Source organism: Cygnus olor, chromosome 23, assembly GCF_009769625.2.
Source record: "Cygnus olor isolate bCygOlo1 chromosome 23, bCygOlo1.pri.v2, whole genome shotgun sequence".
In the NCBI taxonomy this organism is placed as follows: domain Eukaryota; kingdom Metazoa; phylum Chordata; class Aves; order Anseriformes; family Anatidae; genus Cygnus; species Cygnus olor.
The window spans coordinates 5,780,900-5,806,043 of NC_049191.1; the positions used below are offsets into that span (position 1 = coordinate 5,780,900).

At 51.1% G+C, this 25,144-nt stretch overlaps 2 protein-coding genes and 1 non-coding gene across 41 annotated transcripts in view; all 3 read right to left on the reverse strand.

Annotated features, from left to right (window-relative positions):
• SDC3 (syndecan 3) overlaps positions 1-1,868 on the reverse strand; it is a 35,615-nt gene extending 33,747 nt beyond the window's left edge. The window contains exon 1 of the mRNA XM_040534953.1: positions 1,752-1,868. Within this exon, the coding sequence (XP_040390887.1) occupies positions 1,752-1,853 (102 nt within the window). The 5' untranslated portion in view covers positions 1,854-1,868. The remainder of the gene's footprint in view (positions 1-1,751) is intronic.
• Positions 1,869-7,424: 5,556 nt separating this feature from the next.
• Positions 7,425-25,144, reverse strand: part of PUM1 (pumilio RNA binding family member 1) — a 71,864-nt gene continuing 54,144 nt past the window's right edge. For 22 of the 39 annotated variants that reach the window (XM_040535362.1, XM_040535370.1, XM_040535368.1 and 19 more), the window contains 9 exons: positions 24,802-25,038; positions 19,424-19,691; positions 18,799-18,928; positions 17,905-18,039; positions 16,339-16,476; positions 14,516-14,641; positions 13,481-13,602; positions 11,897-12,089; positions 7,425-9,212 (listed from right to left, as the gene is read on the reverse strand). In XM_040535362.1, the coding sequence (XP_040391296.1) occupies positions 9,081-9,212; positions 11,897-12,089; positions 13,481-13,602; positions 14,516-14,641; positions 16,339-16,476; positions 17,905-18,039; positions 18,799-18,928; positions 19,424-19,691; positions 24,802-25,038 (1,481 nt within the window). In that variant the 3' untranslated portion in view covers positions 7,425-9,080. The remainder of the gene's footprint in view (positions 9,213-11,896; positions 12,090-13,480; positions 13,603-14,515; positions 14,642-16,338; positions 16,477-17,904; positions 18,040-18,798; positions 18,929-19,423; positions 19,692-24,801; positions 25,039-25,144) is intronic. The other 17 variants (XM_040535360.1, XM_040535357.1, XM_040535359.1 and 14 more) reach the window with 1 other exon arrangement.
• On the reverse strand, positions 11,454-11,539 carry LOC121059073. Its single transcript, XR_005814429.1, has one exon. It is a non-coding gene; the product is annotated as a small nucleolar RNA SNORD103/SNORD85 (small nucleolar RNA).

A 25,144-nucleotide genomic window follows, 5' to 3' on the forward strand; every position in this document is an offset into this window, starting at 1 on the left:
AGCGCTCGCCGCCGTGGGCACCCAGCGGCAAAAATGGGTCCAGCGGGTCCTCGGCTGTGATGGGAGTGGGACGGGACCGCGCGGCGCTGGGTCACCAGGACCTGTCCCAAAGCTGGGCCTGAGCCCCCGCCTCGGCCCCCCAGGGATGGAGGCTGAACGCCTTCTTCCCCGGTGATATTCACCGCGATAAATGCCCGGTGCGCCGCGACCGCGCGGCATCGCGCCCGGAGCCACACACAGGGCTCGCGGCTGCCGGCGCGGGGAAATCGCGCCCCTCGCTCGGTGTGTGCCCGGCAGAGCCTCGCCAGCCCCCTGGGAAGCGCAGAAGTTGCAGCTGCTGCTTTGGGGAGATGCGAACGCCACCGCCACAGCCCCGCAAACGCCCCCGGCGCAGTCCCGCACGCCCACTGCAGCGGGAACGGGGGTACCGGGACCCCCGGGGGAGCGGGGCGAGCTCCGTGGCATTAAATCCAGCGGGTCGTACAGCACCGAGCAGCCAGGCCCTGGGACTTTTTCCCCTCGTGAAGAGGGAAGGGGAAGGCAGGGAAGGCGGCCTCCTTCCCTCCCTGCCTGCTTCCCATACCCCAGCGAGCCGTGCATGGTGCCACCATCGCTCCGCGCGCAGGGAAAGCCTCGTTTCGGGACCCGGCACGCACAGCATCGCCCTACAGCCGCCACCCCAAGAGCCACCCGGGTCCCTTGGGTGTTCCCATAACCGAACCACGTAACGGAGAGCGCAGGGCACGGGGTGCCCGGTGGTGGCTGGCTCCAGCAGCGGGGTTCCCCCGGCCCCGCGGAGGCCGGAGCGTGCCTGGAGCGTGCCGGCGGCGCGGGGAAGCGGTGCTGGGAGTGCCTCAGCCCTGACCCCTTCCTCCTGCCCCTGCCAAAATCCCTCTCCTGGGAGCGGGGCTGGAAAATCCTCCTGGGATGGGAAGCCGGGGTCCAGGGGACCAGCGCGGGGATGGGAAACGCTGGGGTCCGGGGGGCTCAGCCCCGCGGGGGGGGGCAGCACCGGGGCAGGGCTGGATCCCTGCGGGGTCGGGGCCAAACCCCACAAGTTTCTCTCCCCCCCCAGAAGCAGGGAGCGGGCACAGGTGGGATTTTCCCCCCCGGCCGCCCCTCGGGGCTGGCTTCAAGGCGCGTTTCCCGGTGACCTTCAAACGGCATCTACCTGCAGCCCCCCCCGCGCACCCTGCGCCCCCCCCCCCCGGCTGCCTGCCGCCCCCCTCCCCAAAAACCACTGCCTGCACCCCGCTGGGGGTGAGCATCACTTGGGGGGGGGCATCCCTTGGGGGAAAAGAGCATCCCTTGGGGGGGGGGGCATGCGTTGGGGGGCGGAACACGCCTTGGGGGGGCATCCTTTGAGGGGGGGCATCCCTTGGGGTGGGGGGCTGTAGAGGGGGCACCGGCTCCTGCCCGGTACGGGGGGGGGAGGGCTGGGGGGGGGATTGCTGCTGCTCCTCGGGGGGGGGGGGGGCTGCAGAGCCCCCGCATGCAGGCAGCATCGGGGGGGGGGGGGGGACGGGGGGGGACCTGAAGCTATTGCGCTGCCCCCGGCTCAGCCCCCAAAACCCCCCCCAACCACCCCCCCCCCCCAAACCCAAACCCGAGCCCGGACCCCACCCTACAGAGATCCGCGACCACCCCCCCAACCCCCCCCCACCCCACCCCGGGCTCGGGGGGCCCCTTACCCTTACCCCCCCCAAACCCCCAACCCCCCCCCCCCGGCCCCACGCCCCCCCCCCACTCACCGCCGCGGGGCGGGCGCCCCCCCCCAGCAGCAGCAGCAGCAGCAGCGGCACCGCGAGGCTCCGCGGCCCCCGGGGCGGCGGCGGCGGCAGCTCCGCGGGCATCTTCGGGCAGCGGCGGCGCGGCGGGGCGGGGAAGGGGCCCTTTGTTGCCGCCGCCGCCCGCGGGAGGCGGTGTGGGAGCGGGTGAGGGCCGCCGCCGAGCCGCCCTCCCCTCCCCTCCCCTCCCCTCCCCGGCCCTCCCCCGGCCGGCCCGGCGCTGCCCCTCCCCGCCCCCGCCCCCGCCCCGCGGGCTGGGGACGGACCCGCCCCCGCTTGGGGGGGGGGGGGGGGGGAATGGGGGGGGGGGGGGGGGGGGGTATGGGGAGGAAACGGGGGGCTTTGGGGGAATGGGGGGGTAGGGGGGGATATGGGGGGTGGGGGGAGAATAGGGGGTGGGGGGGTATGGGGGGGTTGGGGGGATATGGGGGAATGGGGGGGTAGGGGGGGATATGGGGGGTGGGGGGAGAATAGGGGGTGGGGGGGTATGGGGGGGTTGGGGGGATATGGGGGAATGGGGGGGTAGGGGGGATATGGGGGGTGGGGGGAGAATAGGGGGTGGGGGGGTATGGGGGGGTTGGGGGGATATGGGATGGGGTGGGAAAATGGGGGGTGGGGGCGTTATAGGGGGGTGGGGGGATATGGGGGGTGGGGGGGGTATGGGGGCGTTAGGGGGATATGGGAGGGTGGGGGGAGAACAGGGGGTGGGGGGGTATAGGGGGTTGGGGGGAATGCGGAGGGGTGGGGGGAATATGGGGGGTGGGAGGGGTATGGGGGGGGTGGGGGGAATGGGGGGGGTGGGGGAAAATGGGGGGGTGTGGGGGATATTGGGGGGTAGGGGGAATATGGGAGGTGGGGGGAAAATAGGGGCTGGGGGGGTATGGGGGTGTTGGGGGGATATGGGTGGGTGGGGGGAAAATTGCGCGCAGGGGGGCTTGGGGGGGTTGTGGGGATGAGGGGGCTGTGGGGGAAATGGGGGCTGTGGGGGGGGATTGGGAGGGTTGGGGGGAATGGCGGGGGTGGGGGCAAAACTGGGGGTGGGGGGGGTATGGGGTGGTAGGGGGAATATGGGGGGTGGAGGGAAAATAAGGGGTTGGGGGAGTATGGGGGGGTTGGGGGGAATGGGAGGGTGGGAGGAATATGGGGGGTGGGGGGGGCATGGGGAGGATTGGGGGGATATGGGGTGGGGGGTAAATAGGGGAGCGCAGGGGAGGTGGGGGGCTAGGGAAATGGGGGAGCCGGGGAGTAGATGGGGGGGTATGGGGTAAATAGGGGGGATGTAGGGGTAGATGGGGGGGGGGGAGCGCAGGGAGTATATAGGGGGGTATTGGGGAAGGTGGGGGAACCAAGGGGTATAAAGGGGGGGTATGGGGAAGGTGGGGGGACCCAGAGAACATATAGGGGGGTGGGGGGGAGACGGGGGGTACACAGGTGTAGATACAGGGGTAAGGGGAAGATGGGGGGACCCAGGGAGTATATGGGGGGGGGCATGGGGGCAGTTGGGGGGATGTAGGGATAGATAGGGGATATGGGGAAGAGGAGGTGATCAAGGTGTGTATGGGGGTTATGAGGAAGGTGGGGGGACCTGGGGGGTAGATGGGGGGGGGGAGGGGGGAACTTAGGGATTATATAGGGTGGTATGGGGGAAGATGGAGGAGCCCAAAGAGTATGTAGGGGATGGTATGGGGAAGATGGGGGGGACACAGGGGCGGATAGGGGGGTATGGGAAAGATGGGGGGACCCAGAGGGTATACGGGGGTTATGGGAGAAGATGGGGGTACACAGGGGTAGATAGAGGGGCATGTGGGCACATGGGGAGGGATGTAGGGGCAGATTGGAAGGGTATGGGGCAAATGGGGGGGGGCCCAGATGTAGACAGGGGGGCATGGGGGCAGGTGAGAGAACCCAGGAGGGGTGCTGTGGGGAAGATGGGGGGACCCAGGGCCAGATAAGGGGGGCATGGGGAGGATGGGAGGGACCCAGGGGTGGTTGGGGGGGGGCAGGGGGCACAAGGGGTTGGACACGGGGTGGGGGGACATGCGGGTAGGTGGGGGGTACCCGCGAGTAGATAGAGGGGAATGGGGAAGATGGGGGCACCCAGGGAGTATATAGGGAGCTTATGGGGGCATTTGGGGGGACACAGGGGTTGGTAGGGGAAACTGGGGCAGAGTGCGGGGACCCAGGGGCAGAGAGGGGGGTGCAGGGGCAGAGAGGGGGCATGGGGCAAAGTGGGGGGGCCAGGGGTAGATGGGGGAAACCTGGGACAAATGGGGAGGTGTTGAGGGACCCCGAGGCAGCTGGGGAAGGACCCAGGGGTAGGTGCAGGTACTCAGGGGAGATGGGGGGGTCAACAGGCAGATGGGGGGGACGAGGGGCAGATGGAGGAGGGACCCAGGGACAGATCCTGCCGCAGATGGGGGAAAACACGGGGCAGATGGCAGGGACCTGGGGGCAGATGCAGGGGTGGATGGCAGGGACTGGGATGGGGGGGACGTGGGGCAGATGGGGCGGCCGAGGGGACATGGGGGCACCTTAGGGTAGGTGGGGGAGAGGAAACAGGGGCACAGGGGGCTCAGCTTCCCAGCACCATGCTGGCAGCTTTGTCACCCCACGGCACCCTGCCTCTGTCCCCTTCCCAAACCAAGGGTGACAGTGGGACCAGAGGACAGGGACGTTGTGGTGGGGACATTTACAGAGCTGTGGGGCGGCTCCTGGCACCGAAGGGGGACACTGGGTCACCCTGACGGGCCCAGGAGGTGGCAGCTGCGGGAGAGGTGGGAGCAGAGGGGAAGGCCACGAAGGAGTTTCTCTTACAGGGCAGCCCTAACGGGTTTTGCACCTTTTCTGTGCAAATCTGAAATAAAATAAAATAAAATCACAAAACCCTCGTCTGAACTCAGAGCGCTGGGGTAAATAAATGCACGTCGGGAGCAGCGGCCTTACCTGGGTTTAGAGGGGAAATCAGGCAAAATCAGCTAAAACCCAAGACACGTCCCTGGCTGGGGTCACTCCTGCACCAACAGGCGTGGGGGGGAGGCAGAGCCCCCGCGCCTGATCCCTGGGGCATCGCTGCCCCTTCTGCCCCTCCTAATTGTGCAGTAATTAACGGGATGATGAGGATGAGGATGAGGATGAGGATGAGGATAATAATAATAATAATAATGATAATAATAATAATAATAATAAATAACACGAAGGTGCATTGATGCCAGCAGCGGAGCTGGGGCCGGGAGCTGGTTGCTGAGGCTGCACCGCCCCGCAGTGGCTGCCGCGGTCCCTGCAGCTGCCCCCGGCCCCACCGCACGTCCCCTGCTCCCAGGGGCGAGCACCCATGGGTGGGCACCCAGAGACGGGAACCCATGGGCGGGCACCCAGCGGTGAGCACCCAGCAACGGCCCCGTGGCTTGGCTGGGACTCAGCGGGGCTGCACCGCAGCGGGGTCCCCGGAGGGGTCTGGGGGCAGCCGCTGCCACCGGCCCCAATTCTCGGCCTCGCTGCGGCTCCAGCGGCAGCGGGATGCCGGCCCCATGGGGTCGGGTGGATGCGGTGGGATGTGGTTGACCCAGTGGCTGAGTCAGGGCTCCTGCACCCCTCAGCCCCGCGTCCCTTCCCCGGTGGTGGCAGCAGGGCCACCCCCCCCCCCGCAGGGTCCCCATCCTGTCCCCAGCAGGACCCGCCCCCCACCAGCACCCACGGGCCCTGTGCCAGCCCAGCCCCACGCCGTGCCAGCGCTGCCAGCCGCATCCTTCCTCCACGGCCAGGCGTGGAGCAGAAGCCCGCAGGCTTGGGCAAGACCAAAACCTCCGGGATCGGTTCCTGAAGTCCTGCAGTGCCGTGCTTGGGAGCGGGGCCAGGGCCAGCACCAAGCCCCCTCTGTTTTTGAGGTGCTGCTCAAGCAGCTGCCAAAGCGCAGGGACGCGGTGCCCAAGCACCACCAAAACCTCGCGGCTCCGTGCGATCGCTGCTGCTGCTGCAGGGCCCCAAACCCGGCGAAAAAAAGGTGTCCGAAAGCCAAATCAGTGCTTGGCTAAGTGCAACGGGTGTGAAAACTGATTAAAGCCACTGCTGGGCCACACGGGCACCGCCTTTTGGTGATGGGAAAGTGGCAGCATGGGAAACTGCAGGCATTTGACACAGAAAAAAGCAAAGGCCCTCGAAACACAACGGGTGTTACTGGAGCCCGCGCGCCCCTTCGGCAGCATCTGCGCTCCCAGAGCGCTTCTCGAGTCCAGGTTGATCCAGCTGGTTCTCGAGGTGAAAGCCATCACACGGAAGCCTGTGCTGGCCATCAGTTCTTTGAAAATGCTAATTTCAGATGGAAACAACAAGTATCACGTTCTACTGCAAAGTTGTAAATGTTTTAACATGCTAAATCGAAAAAACATTAAAAAATCCTGCAAAATGTGAAGTTTCTTCCCCTCCACCAGGGGCTTTGCACAAGTGCTTTGAACTTAATCAGGATTTCCAGCGATGCTGATGGCAACCTTCAGAAAAGGGTTAAAACCCAGCAGCCCCTGAAGTGCAGCAGGGGCAGGGAAGATCCTTTATGCTTGTAAATGAAGAAAGATTGGCGGTAAGCAGAGGCCAATTTTCTCTCTGAGCAGAGGTCGCGGTCGGAGTCCTGCGGGGATCTGCATTCGGGGCGGGCTGCTCAACGCATCCAGAAGTGATCTGGCAAAGGGGATGGGAAAGGGACAGAGGGCTGCCTTGTAGCACTTAATTAGGGTAATAAAGGACCCCGAGGAGCTGCACAAGAACCTCGTAGGGCTCCGGGAGGGAGCAGCTGCTGCTGACCTCGGGGTCGGGGTGAGGAGCGGTGCCGGAGGAAGAACCACCCCAACGTCGCTCACCCAGCGACAGGCGCGGAGCTGAACGCGGCCCCTGGGGAACCAGGTCCTCGGAGTCGGGGAAGTTTCCATGGAAACACGAGCTTGTGCTCAGCTGCAGCCACAACAGCAACTGCGGGCTGTTGGGTTCGTGGCAATGCTCAGCAGCCCCAAATAGATCCTCGCACCGCTCCCTACCCTTGGTGCGCCCCCACCCTGAGTGCTGGGCGCAGCTGGCGGTGCTGCTCCCCTGACCCTTCCTCCCGCACACCCAAACCAGAGAAGGGTATGAAAAACCTATATGAAAAAGCTTCTGCACCAGTAGCAGCTCCACAGACTGACACTCCTGGACTGGAAAGAGGGCAGGGTGGAGGGGAGGATGACAGAAGCCGAGGAAAGCACGAGCAGAGTAGGAGAGGTAGTGGGGAAAATTATTCCCTGCCCCCCTCAGCAAGAGCTGCAGTGCTTAAAAAGTGACCAAGAGGCAGTTTACATAGAGAAGGTGGTCGTTCAGCTTGAACTTACCACCAGAGGATGGATGGTGTGGGTGCTTTGAGTTCGTATGGGCTCCAAAGAGGTTTAGAAATCCCAAGAGGACAGGTCAGGCACAGGCCAGCAAGCCCCAGACAGCAGCAGGACGGGTGCCAGAACGGGGAAGCAGCACTAAGCCAGCACTAAGCACTCACTCTGCTCCCTTTTCTCCGCACGTGGTTGCTCAGAGAGGAGTTGGAGGCTTGCAAAGAAAGGCGAAGGCAGAGAGGGAGGTGTGGTGGTGGCACTCTACTCAAAGCGTCCAAATGAAGCACAAAGCCAGATTCCAAAGTTCTGTATTTTTCAAAATAAAGATCACACGTTGTTTAGAGACAATCTACACAAGAGTTACAAAAAATAGTCGCCCAGGCATAAGCATACACAGGTTTGTTAATTATACACATATGGTTACAAGTGTGCTTGCAAAAAAGTTCATTGGAAATATACACAAGGCTCTGTAAATGTACACCGTGTAGTGTTACAATTCTATATTCAAACAAGGAAAATTGACAGTATGTTACATTCACTTACAAGTAGACAAAATGCAAAATACAGTTCATCTTCTGTACAAAAAGGGAAGGTGATTCACACTTTACAAGGTGAAAAGGGACTCTGATTGTAAGGAAAACTAGGGGATTCTGTACTTTTGCACTTTTTGTTTCTTACTGTCACAAAATAAGCAAAACATTACTTTTTAAGATTCAAAAAAACACTATTTTGAACTGAATCATTTTGTATAACATTTAGAAAGGATCGCTACTGTTCAACTAGGTGACAAATAAAACCAAGCATTTTTTTTTTAAACATTAACTAGGCTGTATAAAGAGAACATTTCCTTCAAAAGAAAAAATTTACTTCTGGTTGAAATTACAATTTACAATATACAACACTATATGCTACGACCATAAAAGGTGTGAATATACACTGAAATGCACAGGTTTTGCTAATTCTTTTTTCTTACCAAAAAACGGGTTTATGTCGATTCAAACTTCTCCACATTTACATTACAGAGGTTTACAAATGTACAATTGTACAGTCAGAAGTATGTTCCACTACTAGGGTACATTATAGATACAGATCAGACATCAAAACAAGAAAATACTACAAATTTTTATATATGTAAAGTCTACACCAAGTATACACTATATATTTATAGAAGCAAGACCAAAGCCGAGTTGGATTTTTTTTTCCTCATGCTAAATAATCAAATTGTGTCTCTCAATGTTAACAGAACAAACTGAGTAGGCAGTAAACAAGTACACCCGCCCCCCGCCCCCTTGCTTTAAAAACTTTCTGGGTGTGTACGTTTTCTTCCAAAAACGACCACTAAGCTACCTCCTTTAGCATGTTATACTCAAAAACAAAACAAAAAAAAAGCAATTAAAAAGTTTCAAAAACTTAATTCTTTTTAAACTGAAGCTTTAGCAAGTTGATTTTTTTTTATATATTTATAAACAGCGTTAAAGGCATCCTTTGTGCCATTTAACTAAAATTCAAAATTCTTGCTGACTTTTGACTAAAAGGAGAAAAAACAGGTATTTGCAAAAAAGTTGCCTGCAAGGCAGATGAATTAAAAACGTGTTTTTTTTTTTTTTCTTCAAACCAACCACCCTGAAAGTTTCCACATTTGGAATATAGATACAACAGTGAACAAAAATGTGGCCTTCCATGTACATTTGATACCTATGTACAAGTATTCTATACACCAGTAAAACAGCAGGGCAATTAGTTAATTAAAAAAAATAATTAGTACATGTTATGCATAATAAAATTAAAGAAATTTACAAAGGCTTTTCTTTTTTCTTTTCCTTTTTTTTTTTTTTTTTTTTTTTTAGTAGTTTAGCAACCACAGAACGTTTTCTAACTGTACTGGAACAAGGTGGGTTGCTGGTTGTGAACGAGTGCCTGCTGGCAGCGAGCCCCGCCGCGCGCCGCCTCAGATGATGCCGTTGGGGGGTCCGCAGATGGGCCCGAGGTCAACCCCGTTCTTCATGTAGTACTTCTCCAGCTTGGCCAGGATGTGTTTGCCGTAGGTGTACTTGCGCAGGGTGGCGATGTGAGGCCGGATCTAGGAGGCAAAAGAGAGGGGTTGGGGTTGGTGACCCGAACCACAGCCACGGCGATCCCGTCCGCAGCTCCAGGCGCTCAGCACCGGCCACCAGCACCACACGCAAGGGACCTGAGAACTCCTTGAACAGTAGGGTGCCTTTTGCTGTAATCACCTCAAGCTGTGAACCAAATCAATGTTTCCTAACTCGCTGATGTTATTTTTTTAGGTTTATCCCAGAAGGAACTCCTGGTCAAGCAAGCGGGACCTTGAGCCCTAATATGGGATCAAGCTGAATCCGTCTCATGGATGAACAAACGTAAGGCTTTGTCCAGAGCTGGCAAGACAGGACTCCTGGGTGCTCAAGCTTCCCAAGGGTGCTCAGACTCTGCCCATCTCCACCTCTCTGGCCCAGGGGCAAACAGACCGATTGCTAACACAGAAAAGCACTGCAAGGGGCGGTGCAGCTGAGCAGCTTTTACTGCACTTCAGCAGCACCGAGGAGTGCGACAGCCAACCTGCGAACTCGGCAGGGCCTTCTTCCTCCTTCCAGGCTCAGCTTCTGAAGAGCTCAAAGCCCAGAGGGGTTCCCAGGATGAATTCCAGCAGTATATTTGGAGAGATACTGGGAAAGGCAAGCAGCACTCCTGGGCTGAACAGCTGTTTAATTTCTGAACCTAACAATTAAAATACACTTTCCCCGCCCCCTTATTTTTAAGCAGAGATCTGTGGAAGCAAACTTCACACAGTCGTACTATTTCAGAGTAAAAGTCATCTGCAGCTCCACCAGAATTCCTGTAACTGGAGTAAAGCCACCTTTACTGGAAGAACCGGACAAGAAAAACCCCTGTTGTGTTGCACTAGCATCCTTGCACTGCTGAAGTTCTCTCGGACAGCTTCAGAGCAATGAGACATAAGAGCCATTTATTTTCATTACTGTTACTATCCCACACCACCAGCAAGTTCCTCCAATAAGGCAACTACAACAGACTTTTTACTCCACGGTGGAAACTGCAGACAGAATGAGGAACAGCCAGAACATGACGCACAGCCCTCCCCTCTCCTCCCCTGCTCCTGGGGTGGACACATCACCATTGCTTGCCCCAGCCAGAGCTGACTGACCTCCCACGGGAAGTCCACCCCGCGCTCATCCTATTTCATCAGCTCAGTCACTAGCTGTTTGAATTCTTACTCGACTTCAAGAACCAGTTTTGTAAAAATCAAATTTGTGTCTCGGCCCTCCCCACATCGCATTCCCAAGAAGGTCAGGCTGCTTCGCTGAGGTTACGGAACAGAGAACTTCCCAAGTCCAACAGTACTCTCTTTGTTCATCTTCATTTCTAAGCCTTTTTTTTTTTAATGACAGAACTGATTGTTAAGATTATTTTTATTTAGAAAAAAGTGCTGTTAAAAGCGCAATGCAAACTGCTTGTTTGCACTAAGAGCAGTTTTTACAATCCCAAACCAACAGGCAATGCACTCAGTTTTCCCAGGCTTTCATTCAGCTGGGTAACGTAGCTAACATCTTCACATTCAGCCAGTCTTATTTAGCTGTCATCCTACTTCTATTTTTGACAGCCACACTGATAACCTAATTAGCATATTATTCAAAAGACTCCGCTTGACAAGAACAGGAATGTGTCGGTAAAGATTTTAAGCGTATGCACACACATCTCACAGATTAGCAGAGCTGCAGGTCATTTTGCCCCAGTGAGACTGTACGCTTTTATTTATTTTTCTTCTGGACTAATACAGGCTTTGGTTTAAAATGACTACCCTGGATGACTCCTACACCTAAGAACTAGCCTACTTGAAGATTATTTCAATTGCATGCTTGTTGTTTATAAAGCAGGAAAATGAAGACATCACCTGATGTTTAGAGCCTCCCACCCTTGGGGAGCAGCCCTATAAGCCCTGGAAGGCAGGACTGGCAGCAACGCTTACTGAATTCCCAAACGTCTTCATTTTTGACAAATAGGAAGTCCTGAAACTGTTACACACTCCAACACTGCAGCATAATGCTAATCCCTGGAAGTCTCTCATCAAAAACGTATCCAAACCCGAGAAACACGGGACTTGATTAATGACCCCGGGCTCAGCAGCTACAGGAGCACCACGCGTGCCCCATTAGCACGATGCGAACGGCTAACCCGACTTTCCTGATCAGCGCTGCAGAGCTGGGACATGAAGTGACAGGCAGAGCTTGGCAGCCCTTCGAAAGGCAACCAGCAGTTCTGCGTTAGTGCTTGAGGTGCTCCGAGGTCTGGCTCAGCTCCGCTGAGTACATAACACTTCTCTCATTAGCAAACGCTGTTCTCAGAGAGGGCAAGTGTGTCATCATCGCCAGACTTTCAAAAGGCACCTCGCCAGGCACCAAACTGGTGGCACTGCTACAGGAGACGTCTTAGCATCTTTTTTGTATCATCACTCACTATGCCACGAGTGCAGAACTGGGTTACTAGGTCAGAGAAGATTGCTAGAAGCAACCAGCTAGTTTCAAGTCCGAATGGCATCTCATTATTTCATATAATATGAATACATTCCTACTACTACTTTCCTGCAACTTTGAAATACCTGGGTTGTTAGGAAGTTCTAAAGGCACAAACAATTATCTCAGCCTTCAGTTTCTCCCTGCAACCAGTGTGGCAGTGCCACTTTCTACAGCTCAAGCCCTGTATCCTTATCAATCGACGGCAGCTGCTTACCTTGTGCATGACAATCTTGCGCTGAGCTGGCTCTGCCACATCGATCATCTTCTGTACCACGTAGTTGGCATACTGATCTTTCATCATGGTGTATAAGGCACTGTGAGGGCCGTCATTCATAGTGCACACCTCATCGATCAACATGGCACGCTCCGTACGGGAGGCATGGGTAACGCATTTCTCCACAACGTTGCTGTAACAATAAAAGGACGAGCGGTGAGCACGCAACATCCCCACCGGGCTTTTGGTTCCACCCCAAGGAGATCTCCTCAAGCTTCTAAGGAGGGCAGACCATTTGGGAAAGACGCATGTGCTGGTGCAGAAGTTGAGTAATGTGAAACAAACAGTCCGAGGACCTCAGGATCTGAGTGGGAATTTGGGTAGAGGACCAATTCAGGTTTTATTTCACCCAAATTTGTCTGTCTCTACAGTGACGCTGTAGTAGAGATCAATGTCTGTTCTCACAGCACGCCCATTAGAGAAGCAGATGCACTGCTCTTTGTTTGGCTTTCTCAGTAGTGGAGCTCGGCAGGAACAGAGGTCCAAGGTTATAACAACAGGGAAATACGATTCAGGAATGAAAGAACTTAGCAAAGAACTTCCCAAATTCCTGAATATATTAGATGACTAGTCTCTGCTCTCCGGAGAGCAGAGTTAAATAGGATATATGAAAGAGAAAAGAGTTTTGCTAGCCTTATCTGCTGCACCCCCTGAATCATAAAATCACAACGTGATTTGCCGCAACTAGCGCTCAGCTTGGGGGACATCATACACTAATTAACACTCCATCTGGAAAGAAGGTTAGAAAAAAGAGCAAGGCAAGTCAGGGAGAAAGAGGCTGAAATAGCAGCATTCAGACCGCACTCTTCTAATTCTTGTTAATGTTGTACTTCCCTTGTGTCCGTAAGTATTAAAGCACTATGTTACCCAACGCAAAGAGGGAGGTATATTACGCCTTTGAAGACATCAGTCTTCATGTTCAAATGGACAGAAACACACACGAAAGGAATTCACAGATGTGGGAAGCATTACTTAGTTTTTACATCCATTAAGGTACCTGAATTTTGCTTCTACCCAAGACTAGCTCTGTAGCACCTGGTCTAACATCCTCAGACTGCTTCAGCTTCCCTACGAGGATATCCTCAGGCACGTATCTCAGAAAGGACCACAAGGCGTTGCATAAGGAAAGCAGGATGAAAAAGAACTCTTGCTACAATGATTTCCTAAGCTCCCTTGTGGCTTGACACAACCTTCCAGAGGTATTGAAACGCTCTTAAAATGTTATCATCCAAGGGATAGTGACCACTTAAAAAAACAAAACACACACCACACAAACTGATGGTCAAGTTCAGGAGCCTGAGTTGAACTGCTCTTTCACCTCTTCATCCTCCTTCATTACAAGTAAAACTTACCTTGCAGGTCACTCATCCCACTTTTAAACAGTTATAAATAGCATTCTGCTGTTAAACAGAAAGTTATTTATCAACTCCTTTCACCTACCTACACCCCACCTCTAACTTTTGCAACTCTAGCACACATCCATACTCCCACGGGGCATGGAGACTTTAAGAAACAAATTCATACCTAGCAAATTTATGTTGACTCAACACGAGCACGTTGCCTCTAATTTCTGCTACAATCTTGCTCTTATCCTCAGGCCGACCATGTTCTAGTACATGCTGGATAACATAGTTCCCATACTGATCCTGTTTGAGAGATAGCAGAAGCGTGTGACGAAATCTGGACAGGAACCATTAATACCAAGCTAGTTCCCAATGTGCGTTAATTAAGTCTTACAAACTTGGACTAAACACTAATTAAAACATCTACTGTTTAAATCATACAAATACTTTATACTTCTACAGAAACATAGCAAATCCAAGCACTGAACTCAAATAGACAGTCTACAAATTTTTAATAACCATTTTGAATATACCGTGCAGGAAAACAGGACTTTTAAGTGTAATAGATTTTCACCAGGAGGTAAAATACTACATCTTTGTCCTGATTATAAAGCTCAAAACAATTTCCTTTACCATGAAATGCCAATACTCTGCTCATTTCAATTTTTCTTTGTTCTAGCTACAAGATACTGTTCTTATCTATGTTCATATTCTAAAAGTGTCTCTATTCAGACCACGAGATACATGTTTTTTCACTCTAATACCAGAGGCAGGCCTTGGATGCCTCACCTCCATGCCCAACCTCTTCCCACTATCCACATGCTATGTATGAGCACACAGGACAGGTTTGTTTGATGTTAGATCCACCATGCCCCAATGCATGAACCCTAAAGAAAAAAAGGGTTCTCAGAAGGACTGCAAAGAAGAGGAAAGGCAGGCAGGAAGGGATGTGCATAAAAACACATTTTAAGAACCCCTTCTGAACAGGATCCAACTCCAACTTTGATACCTGCTGGATATTTGCACGTAGCCAGAACAATTGGTGACAATGAGTTTCTTGCCTGCCATGTTCCCTTCCATCCCTCCTCAGGAACGGAATTCCTACGTTCACACAGCCCCAGCAACACCACAGCTGCAGTCCCAAATGTGCTGTTAGCTTTCCTAATACAAAGCAGCAACCACAAATCTCACAGCCCCCACATCCCCTCAGACTGACCTGCACAAGCTGCTCAGTGTGTTGGTGCAGTTCCTCCAAGATGGGAAGAGTCTGCTCAGGAAGACAGTGCTCCAGGATCCTCTGAATCACACGACAGCCATATGGGTGTGTAGACAACGCAAAAACCTGCGTTCAAAGGGACAGGCAAGCACAGGCAGCAACACATCTGTTAGTCTTTGTGGGTCCTGAAAACCTTTCTGAATTAAATGAACGCGCGGCGGTTTTTCCTGGGCACGGTAGGGAATGCCAGCTCCAGAACTCTGCGTGCAGCACCGCAGCTCCACATAACGTAAACCGAAGCTGGATACGTCTCGCTGCCCCAGGACTGCCTGGGTGACCCCAGGCACATCACGTCCCTACCCGTGCTTCAGCTTCTCCATCATGAAACAGGAACACAAGCAGTTAAGCGTCTTGATTAATACAAAGAACACTTGGACAGCCAAGCGTTATTGGAAGCGGTGTTAAAACAGTTTCAGAGGAATAAATCCAGCACACGGTTTGCCGGTTACCTAATTATAGCTATGTAATGAACATACAGTATGAAACGGAAAGGTTAAAAATGCTCACACAAGGATTTTCCTCAAGTACCCAGATTTGTTTAAAAGCCTTAACTGCGCTTAGCAGAAGCGACAACAAGGAATCTTCTTGCTCATTTCTAGAGGATTATCAAATCTGTCGGTAAGAACACCTTATTCGTTTTATTATTGCTGCGCAATTTTCTTTCTAAAGCATGAAGTCCTATCTGCTTGCTTAAAATAAATTAAAAAAACATAGCAAATCCAAGCACTGAACTCAAATAGACAGTCTACAAATTTTTAATAACCATTTTGAATATACCGTGCAGGAAAACAGGACTTTTAAGTGTAATTAACCACCAAAAAATATTCTTGAGGTGATAAGTTTAATCTTGCACATGAAAGTTCAGATGAAACTGGGACAGCCAGTCAAAGAAATTGCAGTGCCATAAGCCAAGTTCCCAGATGTATTTCTGCCTTGCCTTACTCCCTCCTCGAAGGTCCAGAACTAAAGGTTAGCCAGCAGATTTGCTGAGCAAGTTTCCAGCCAGAGCCCTGCGTGTTTTGACACAGCCAAGCAAGTCCACACTACCACAGCTGTTCCAGGAGCGGCTAAACTAATAAAGCCTGGTTCCTGCTACAATAACCCCAGGCTATCCTCACATCCCTGTGGCAAAACCCTCAGTACTTCAAAGTCCCCCACCAAAGCCAATTAAGCTGAAGCTGGAAACACCCAGAACAGCACTTTTGTAATGGAAGGCAAGCCAACTACAACCAGAATAAAGGCAGCTACACATTAATACCCAGAACATCAATTCACGAGGGAAAACCAAGAAAGAAAAAAAAAAAAGAAAAATGGAATAAAACAAGTAACTGCCCTTTGCTAGATGAAACTCTTGTTTTGCCCCTGGTCTGGGACCCTTGGGAAACAGCAGCCTGATAATCCACCCTCACAGAGAGGATCTTAATGAAAATTTACTACACCCACCACAAAACACTCTGCTCACCACCTTTACTATGAGGGTGGATTAATAACAGACTTGTTTTTCCCCCATCAAAAATATTAGATGTTCCAGGAGTACAGATTTTTGCAAGGCTGCTTTGCTGTGATACACCTGCATGAAAATGACAAGCAGACACGTGATCGAAGAGTTCCCAGGCTCACTCACACTGCTGCATAACACTTTCACCCAATGCTTGCTAAAATTTAAATTCCCAAAGATTTGAATGAGTTACGGTCACTATTGTGCTATTCAAAGCAACATAAGAACACAAACGATGAGACTTAGATCTTGGTTAAGAACTTACCTGCCCCTTAAACGCATCAATGATGAACTGCAGGGACTGAGGCTGCACGCACTCGATACACTTCTGCACCACGTGGTTACCGTTCTGGTCTTTCACACACTTCAGGACATGGCCGTCCAACTCCCGTACCATCTCATTCTATTAGGAGGAGAGAAAGACAAACAGAAAGCACCACCAGGACTCACGGCTGACAAATGCAAAGCTTTCACTGCTACACGTGGTAAAAGAACACGAAAGGCATGAAGGATGCACCGATGTATTTGGGTTATCTCAGTGAAGCTTTCCAGTGGCTGAGAGCTGAGATGAAGCCTGCTGTGCTACAGAAACCATCTAGAAAAATACTATTACAAGAAGATGAAACACTTACTTCATTCACTTTAAGAGGACACCCTTGTGCAAATATTAAATTTAAGATTTTTTCCCCCAATACACAACTTTTCTTTGCATCCCTCATTCCCTCGTCTGCTCCCCTCATAAAGAAAGAAATCTGAGATGTCCAAACTTCACAAACTTCCCAGATATCAGCTTCGCACCACTCAAATGGAGTCAGCACTGGGATAAAAACTTGCTGGTATTTTACAAATGCAGGCTAATATTACACGGTAATTAAGGAAATGGAGCAGCGAAGTTGTAGATGTGACTAATGTAACAAACACACAGGCTGAAAGCTTCACAACCGGAAAAGGGCGGATGGCACTTCAGTAATTTAACAACACTATGAAACTGGACAACTGACTTTTTCTACTGCTACAAAAACGGGCGTTTTAGGAACACAGAACACTCGCAAGACAGCTTTCTAGAAGAAGACATCAGCAAATCCTTGGACCAGCAGTGCCACAGTTTGTGCCGCCACACTTTCACTGTTACCCAAAGCCACAGGTATTGCTAAGGCAACAGGTGAGCTCGGGCTCGACCTGAAGGCAACACGCATTTCTAAATCCCGTTTCAGCTTTTTAACTTAATAACCCACATTAAGTTTCTTCTATTGTGATTCCTAACGCCTTTATTAGCTAGCTTGCATAGCATATTTTTCATCTTAATTCATTGCTAATGAAATCCTAGAGGAACAGCTTTATTAATGAGCTTTCACTAGAATTTAGGCTATTCTCCACCTTTCCCTATGCCAGGCCTGGCTCAGCAGGAACCAGGGGCTCCTCATTCTCCTCGCTCTGCGGGAAAGCAGAATATTGACCCACATATCAAAGCAGCAATATCTCAGTGAATAATAACGGTAGAACTCTGACACTGCTTACTTCAAGGGACTTAAAATATCTCCTTATTCACTATTATTCACAATTTCCCCCTCAGCCAGCCTACATAACCTGACTGGAGGGAATTAACAGAGAACCGACACCATTAAGTGTTCAGTGGGACAAAGAGATGACAACAAGACCCAAGAACAACATCACACACTTACCAACCACACAACACAACAAACATACCATAAACCAAACCAAAAGAACACCAGCCACAAACAAGAACAAGAGTAACAGAAGTTTGCAGTCCAGGTCACCAAACAGCAAGGAACATTAAACATCAAGAAGAAAAGTTAAAATTGAAACTTACAATTACCTGCTGGTCTGGGGGAATAAACTCAAGGGCCTTCTGGATCACCCTACAGCCGTACATCTGCAAAGCCAGGGACAGAACATGCCCACGGATACGTTCTGCCAAGGCCAACTTCTGCTCCAGGCTGCCGAACTGGAAAGATTAAAACCAATCACTACAGACACAAAACCCTCACGTGGCCAAGCAGCACAGCAGCCCTCCCGTCCTGTCATGCCGAAGTGTTAAACAAGAAACACTCTACCTACTGAAAAAGACACCAGCCACAGCTCAACGGATCTCAAGAGGCACAAGAGAGATGTCTGTTCTGTCTCTGACATGCCTGACACGTTTGAAACAAATTCCAGAGTCAAAGGTGCTACAACCAGCAGGGTGAGGTGCCAGTTTGCTAATGCGGCAACCCCTGAGATTGGCGCTTGCTAGGAAGTTATAGGATTCAAAATAAGTAAATAACCAAGGCTTAGTGTAGAAGGAACAGGCCAGTTTCAAGAAAAAGATGGATGTCTGCTCACCTTCCTTGTACAGAAATACACATTTTGTTTCAGTGAATGCTGTTGGTTGTGTTTCTAAATACATGAGTACTGACAGCTCAGCACAGCATCCTTGGAAAGGGGAAAATGAAGTCATCTTGGCTCTAAATCTCCTGGATACACTGTTATTTATTCCTACACCTTTTGCACCTCTCAAAGCAAGGATTTACTCATCAGAAGAATTTCTGAGTCCCCCATTTCAGTCACCCCACCAGGAATGATGCAGCAGCATGTGGGGATGAGATGACATCAGTGCTGACAGACATCCATCCTCTTAGCCAAACGGCAAGGCTTCTAAGAGCTCATACCGTGCCTCAGGACAGCAGGAAGAATAGTTGTTGCAAAGAAGGGAATGAAGACTTACTTCAAAGAACTTCTGGATAACATAATTTCCAAATACATCGACCATCAACTGATAAGCTGCCTGGAGGATCTCGTTGAACACAAGCTGGCGTTCTGCTGGGGTAGCACGCTCCAGTTTCAGCTGAATAAACCTGAAAAATAAGGTTGGTATGATGCCACTGGCACACGTGCCCTCAAAGCACTGATCAAGACAACTCCATTCACAAGGCTCCCATACTGAGCTCTTACAGAGCAGAGATCTTTAGATCACAGGTGCCCTGTATCACAGGGATCTGAAATCTTGGGTGGTGGCAGTCACAAGACCTATGTCTACGTGTCATCTGTATCCCAAAATCTTAAGCAAAGCAAATCATAACAGGGTAATACAGCAAGGTCTTGCAACCAGGCAAATTTTGAAGCAAGCAAGCCTATCTTTGGAGAGGGGAGTCATGCTACCAGGACTTGTCCCCAGCCTATAAAAAGGAAAGTCTGAGTGTTACACTACTTGGCTTTGTCTCTTCACACCCCCTTTCCCTCTTTACACCTCCTTTTCCTTTGCTTCAGGACGTGACACAAACTGCCAGCTATGCCAAATCAAAGAGCAGCTGTCCCAAAAGCTCCCCACAGCACAACGTTTTCAATCCCACCTGGATCCATGCTGATCCTGGGAGAACTCCATGATGTGCCCAGCAATCTCCCTCAGCTGTAAGTTGGGGTACCGGTTATTGCGGAAGTCTTCGAGCAGCCTGCTCCGGCCAGAGGGCATAACGTCAGACATCCCATAGCGCAAGCGAGACGAAGGGAACAGCGTACTGCTGGGGCTGAAGAGGCTGGAGGCACTGCTTGCGCTGCGGTACTTGGCTTCAGCTCCAGGAGCAGCAGAGATGTAGCGGCCACTGCCGTTCGTGAGCCCTCCTGCAAGTCATAAAAATAAGGGGGGGTTCAAGAGATGAAATAAAGCGGCCAAGGAAGTAGTTTACAAGAGGCACGCACAACCTCTGTGTGCCGTTTTACTTCCAATTACTCTTCTTCCACCGAGATTGGTTGAGCTAAAGATTTCAGCACGGAACAGGCTGTAACAATTGCTGTTCCTCGCTCTGTGTTCAAAGTGCCTAAAACTGACAAGTGTCAATCCCACTGCTTGGATCTTTTTGCTAACTTGAAGTTTCTAATTGCTTTATCCCCCACCCTCCCTCACACAGCCTACCCTTCACTGCTGTGCGAAGGACTGAGTTGAACAGAAGCGCACTGGTGGTGGGGACAGAATTCAGATGAAATCAAACGACAAAAAGGCAGCAAGAAGCAAGAACAAAAATTTTAGAGATTAAAGAAAATCACTATTCAGTACAAGTAAAAAAAAAATAAAAGCAATGAAGACCACAAAAAAAAAATCCTGTGCTTTCACATTGCCCTAAAGATTTTCATCCATATTGAGAGCACTTTGTTACCCAGTGATACGGATGGGGAATATTCATATAGTCAGCAGACTGAGTGTTGATAGGAACCAGCTAAACCTTTACATGCCGTTTCCCTGCCCATGATTTCTAAGCGTGCAGCAGCAGTACGGCACAGGACTCTTCCCTTTCTCGCAGGGCTCGGGATCCCTCTGCTGGCCAAAGGCCGCAAGCTACTTGGGCGAGCGGGATTTTTCCCAAGAGGAACCGAGTTCGCCCCAGAAAAATATTCTTCTGGCCTGGGGACCTGCCACCTGACAGACCAACAAGAGACAGCAAGGCAAGTCACCTGAAAAAGTCCACAAGGAATCTTTGCCAAGGAAGAGAAGGAAGACCTCCAAGGCAAAGGGCTGTAGGTCTGTCCACAAGAACAGACCTCCTCCTGGCAGCCATGCGAATGGCAGGGTCAAAAAAGGATTTGAAAATTTTTAAAAAGGAGTGAACTGCATTCCTCCGCCAACAATGCCTCGAGGAAGCCTGCACGCAGGAAGAGCTAGGTGAGAACTAAGTATCTGACAAGGGGCTAATTAAGTTTCCCTGTCTCTGAGCTGGGCAAGCATGTTCTGACGTCTCCCGAGCTGGTGCCAAACCTTGGCTTTCTCAAGGAGAAAGCGACCGGAGAACTTCCTCTTCCCCTCCTCCTTGGGCTGCCTTGCCAACGGCGTGGCCATCGGTTCCTCCACCTGCCTTCCTCTTTGAGCCAGGGCTCTGAAGTGACACAAATTCCTTGCCGCTGGGAGGCCCGGGATACCCAAGGTAACACGGAATCAGCAACAAGCCGAGCCGTGGGGTACTGGCGTCCTGCACTGCATCCAAAGCACTCGGAGTTAGCATTTGTTTTTCAGAAGCCTGGAGCAGGTGAGAGTCACGGCACTGACACGCTAAAACCAAAAGCTGTATCCTGACCAGCTCCTGCAAACGGCTGTAAAAGGCAAGGGTTCAGCACCCCGTTACCATCTACGCCGCGTGTCTGAATTCAGAGGGAAAGCCTCACCGGCACAGGCGAAACCTTTGCGGTCAGACATTTGCCAAGTAAGGACTTCAGATCGTTTTGGAGATTCCAATTCAGGCACTGAAGTTCTGTCTCCTCCTGACGGAGATGCTGACCGAAGGTCTCCCCGTAAGGGTCACTGCCATACTGGGAATTAGAAACTGGGGGGCGGGCAGGGTTCATAACAAAGCAAGTGCTTCTGAAACCCATCTGTCACCACCCAAGGGCAGAAATCCCAGAGAAGCTCAGGCTCCTCTATGCCAACTGGAAGTGCGAGGAGATGGGCAAAGGAGGCTCACGTGATTTTACCAGCTACTGCAGAGAAACAGCTCCTCTTCGAGAGCAGCACGCACAGGCTGGAAGCAGCGCTGCTGAGGCTTGTGGGGCCACCAAGCTAGAAGAGAGGGACAAAATCCCAAAGAACAGAGATGCTCCCTGCAAGATGTTGGCACTGACGGTTTCTCCTGTGTCCTCAGCCACAGCAAACCTCCAAAGCAGGTCTGCAAGCTGCCTGCAGCCATCCTCCCGGGCATGCTACCACCAGGCCGCCCATGCTGAGCACCGCCCCCACCTCTGACAGCAAGCCAGGACACGGGGCTGTGCAGTGACAGCTGTGGCACGGTCGTCTCTGAACAGACTGACAGGGGAAGACCGGATTGTCTTCAAAGTGTCTGGGATATATAAGGAGAAATCTTTATCTGGGGAGCGCAATGTGCACAGACTTTATCCCAGGACTCCAATGCAGAGGAGATGCTCGGAGTCCCGCTGTGGCCCTAACAACTGTTTCCTATTTTCAAACGCTAAGTCATCTTCCCAGTGCTTGCTGGGACGCTTAAGACAGACGTTAAATTAAAAGAACTACTGATTTCAGGGAAAAAATGACAACAGAAGGATGAGTCAAAAAAATAAAACACACAGGGGAAGAAACACAAAAGCTGCTTTGCTTCCTAAGCAGCCTAGGAAAGACAAAGCACTTCCTAAGCAAGCTTCCACTGGACATTTGCAGGACCCTCGAACTGCTCAGAAACATGGGAGTTGCCTGCGTGCACAGGGGCAGAGCAGTGGAAAACAGGAAGACAAAGAGACAGCTCTAAGACGGCCGGCAGAGAAGAGGGCCAGGCCGCCCTGCAGCTCAGCACCAGGCAGGTCCCACTGGGAAGCGCAGGAGCCAGCAGCCCCTGGGGCACCCCCGGCGTCCCCTGCCCGTGCCACCCACCGCCCCTGGTCGTCAGCGACAGAACTGCTGCTGGGACTGACTACGTGAACTGATGGGAGCTGTAACCTGGCCAAAAATAAATAATTCATTTTTTTAAAATAACGTACGTGGTGTTTCTGAATTTTGATCGGTACCAGGAAAGAAGAGGGGCCCTGCTGCCCTCAGAGCCCCTAAGCGTGTACTTACCGACAGCTGTTTTATCTTAGCTGCACGTGGTGCACACACCTTTGAGCTTAAAGCATGCATTTAGCTCAGCCTTCCTCCTCCAGCAGTTCTTCTCACAAGAACTGGCTGCACGGCTATTTCAGGTACTTGCAATTGCCCAGCCATTTCACAAGGTCACTTTACAACACCAGAAAACACCTAACGCGACGCACACACACCGTTTTTCACAGCTAAGAGCCTTCAGAAAGCCAGAGGAGCAGGAGCTGAATCATTACTACTTCCACACAGCACACAAGCCCAACGAACGATCGACTTTCACATCCATGAGACATGACAAAGGCAAATCCACGGCTTACATGGCATTTAATTGTACACCCGCTGATGGCGAGCGGGATTTAACGCCAACTTATCTCACCGTGTAACCCTGAAATCAAAGGGCTCCCCCACGTCGTCTCCCCCCACGACACAGCGCTAGGACTGTTCTAAACCTGGCTGCCCTCATTTCCCTTCCTGCAAACACCATGTTTGCGTGTTCCCATCTGTCCTTTCATTTTTAGATAATCAGAAACTCTCCTCAGCCTCCATCACCAACGACTTTTGGTATCACTCCAAGACAAAAGAGGAGCCTGCCTCAAGCTTCTTGTAAGGAAGAAGTAGTGCCTGTGCTGTTTTTATAGCATTAAAACTTACTTTAAAACCAAAGGAAATGGTGATCACATTCACCGCTATAACATGTCTTATGCTACGGGTGAAAGATAACCTTAATAAAATGAACTTTCACAGATTTCCAGGTAAAAACCACACAGAGCTATGAGCTCTCTCTCGCAATAGCTCCCAAGCATGAAGTCAGCCAGAGAGGACCCGTGGCTACAAGGAGAGGAGCATTTTGTCAAACCGGGAAGACCCGCGCTCACTGCTCTGGGGCACAGGCCATTTCTGTAAGTGGGAACTCTCCTTTCTTCCCAGTGTTTGTTCTTGGAACAGATTAACCTTTCTCTGATCCAGTTTTTAAGATTCATTCTTTTGTTTGCCTGCAGGGGCAACAGACTTTTCCTAGTGCCAGAATCTGAATCTGGTTAGTCTTCGGCATTAATTTATTGTAGCTATTTAACTGTCAGCTTAAGGACTGTACAGCTGCATAAATAAAGCTAAAAGCCCTTCAAATTCTATTAAAGCTCTGAACAAAAAGAGATGGTAAATCTAAAACTGATCTCAAAAATCGTATTTATTACTATTTCATGCAAACTTTTAGCCAGCATCAACACTGAACACATACGCTTGTGGTAAACAAATATATCTGATGAGTAATGGCGTGCGTATGCATCTAGAAAGCGTTCTGATAACCCAACTCCAGACTGATGCTCGACAAACAAAAAGTAATTTTTTAAACAAATGCTAAATTATTTGGTGCAAAGGCAAAGAATAACCCATCTTTTTTGTTTATGAGGCCCTGGAATGAACACTTCAGGAAGCTCAGATGAGCACTGCTTTATTATTTAATATATCCTTTATTTATTCTGAAAGACTTACTTGATTGTATATAGGAGGTTCTGGACCTACTGAAATTTCAAACGGAAGATGTCACTTGCATAAAGTAATGTACTTTACCAAAATTAAGAAAGCCTCTGCCATGCACTAGGGTGCTTTTGATACGGGCACACTGATGGGAATTTCTCAAAAGCAAACTCACAAAATCCTCAGCTAAAACTTGAGTATCGCTCCTGATAATGTTACCTATTTTGGTTAAAAGAAACTGTATCCTAAGCTCGTTAATTACTGAATGCTTAATGGATAATTTAAAACATGTGACAAGTTTAAGGATCAGCCCTACGTATCTATTCAACCCAAGGATAACAAGCAACTGGAGCTGGTACTGAGATATATGCAAAAAAAAATGTTTTTAAAGCACTTGTGTTATCCTGAATTTAGAGACGAGGAAACAAGCGGGCAGTGCGTGTACCTTCCTGTTCGACAGCTCAGCTACTCAGAGGCACCGACGCCTAACGCAGGTACAACAGCTCCTGCTTCAGTGTTTCACCTACTTCTGCAAAATCAGGGAACCTCTCGCAGGACTAAGCGCAGCGACCAGACCACAAGCATCTCACCCACCCAGCAGCGGGGGTGTTCGTGCCTCCGCCCGACAGGAGAGCAGACCAGCAGCAACGTGCCGTGCTGGGACAGCGGCCCTGGGGCTCTTACCCAGGTTTAGACTTGAAGAAGATCCATGTGAGGATAAGGAAGGTGGTGGAGTCTGAGAGTGGCCAGGTCCTTGGCTGGGCAGAGGCATACCCACAGGTCCAGGAGACGAGGAAAACCCAAGGCCATTATAAAAACTGTGTCCTATGGGTGTCAAACTGCTGGATGTCCTCTTGTACAGGTCACTGCTCCCTGTGAGGGAGTCTCGGCGGGAGCCGCTGCCAGTGTTGGAGTTAGCAACTGGAAGGAGGACAAGAGCAGAAGTGAGTGAAGACAACAAGGTGCCCGAGACAGCCGGAGAGCTGGAGAGGCGTGCAAAACAGGCAAAAACAGACCGGCACCTATT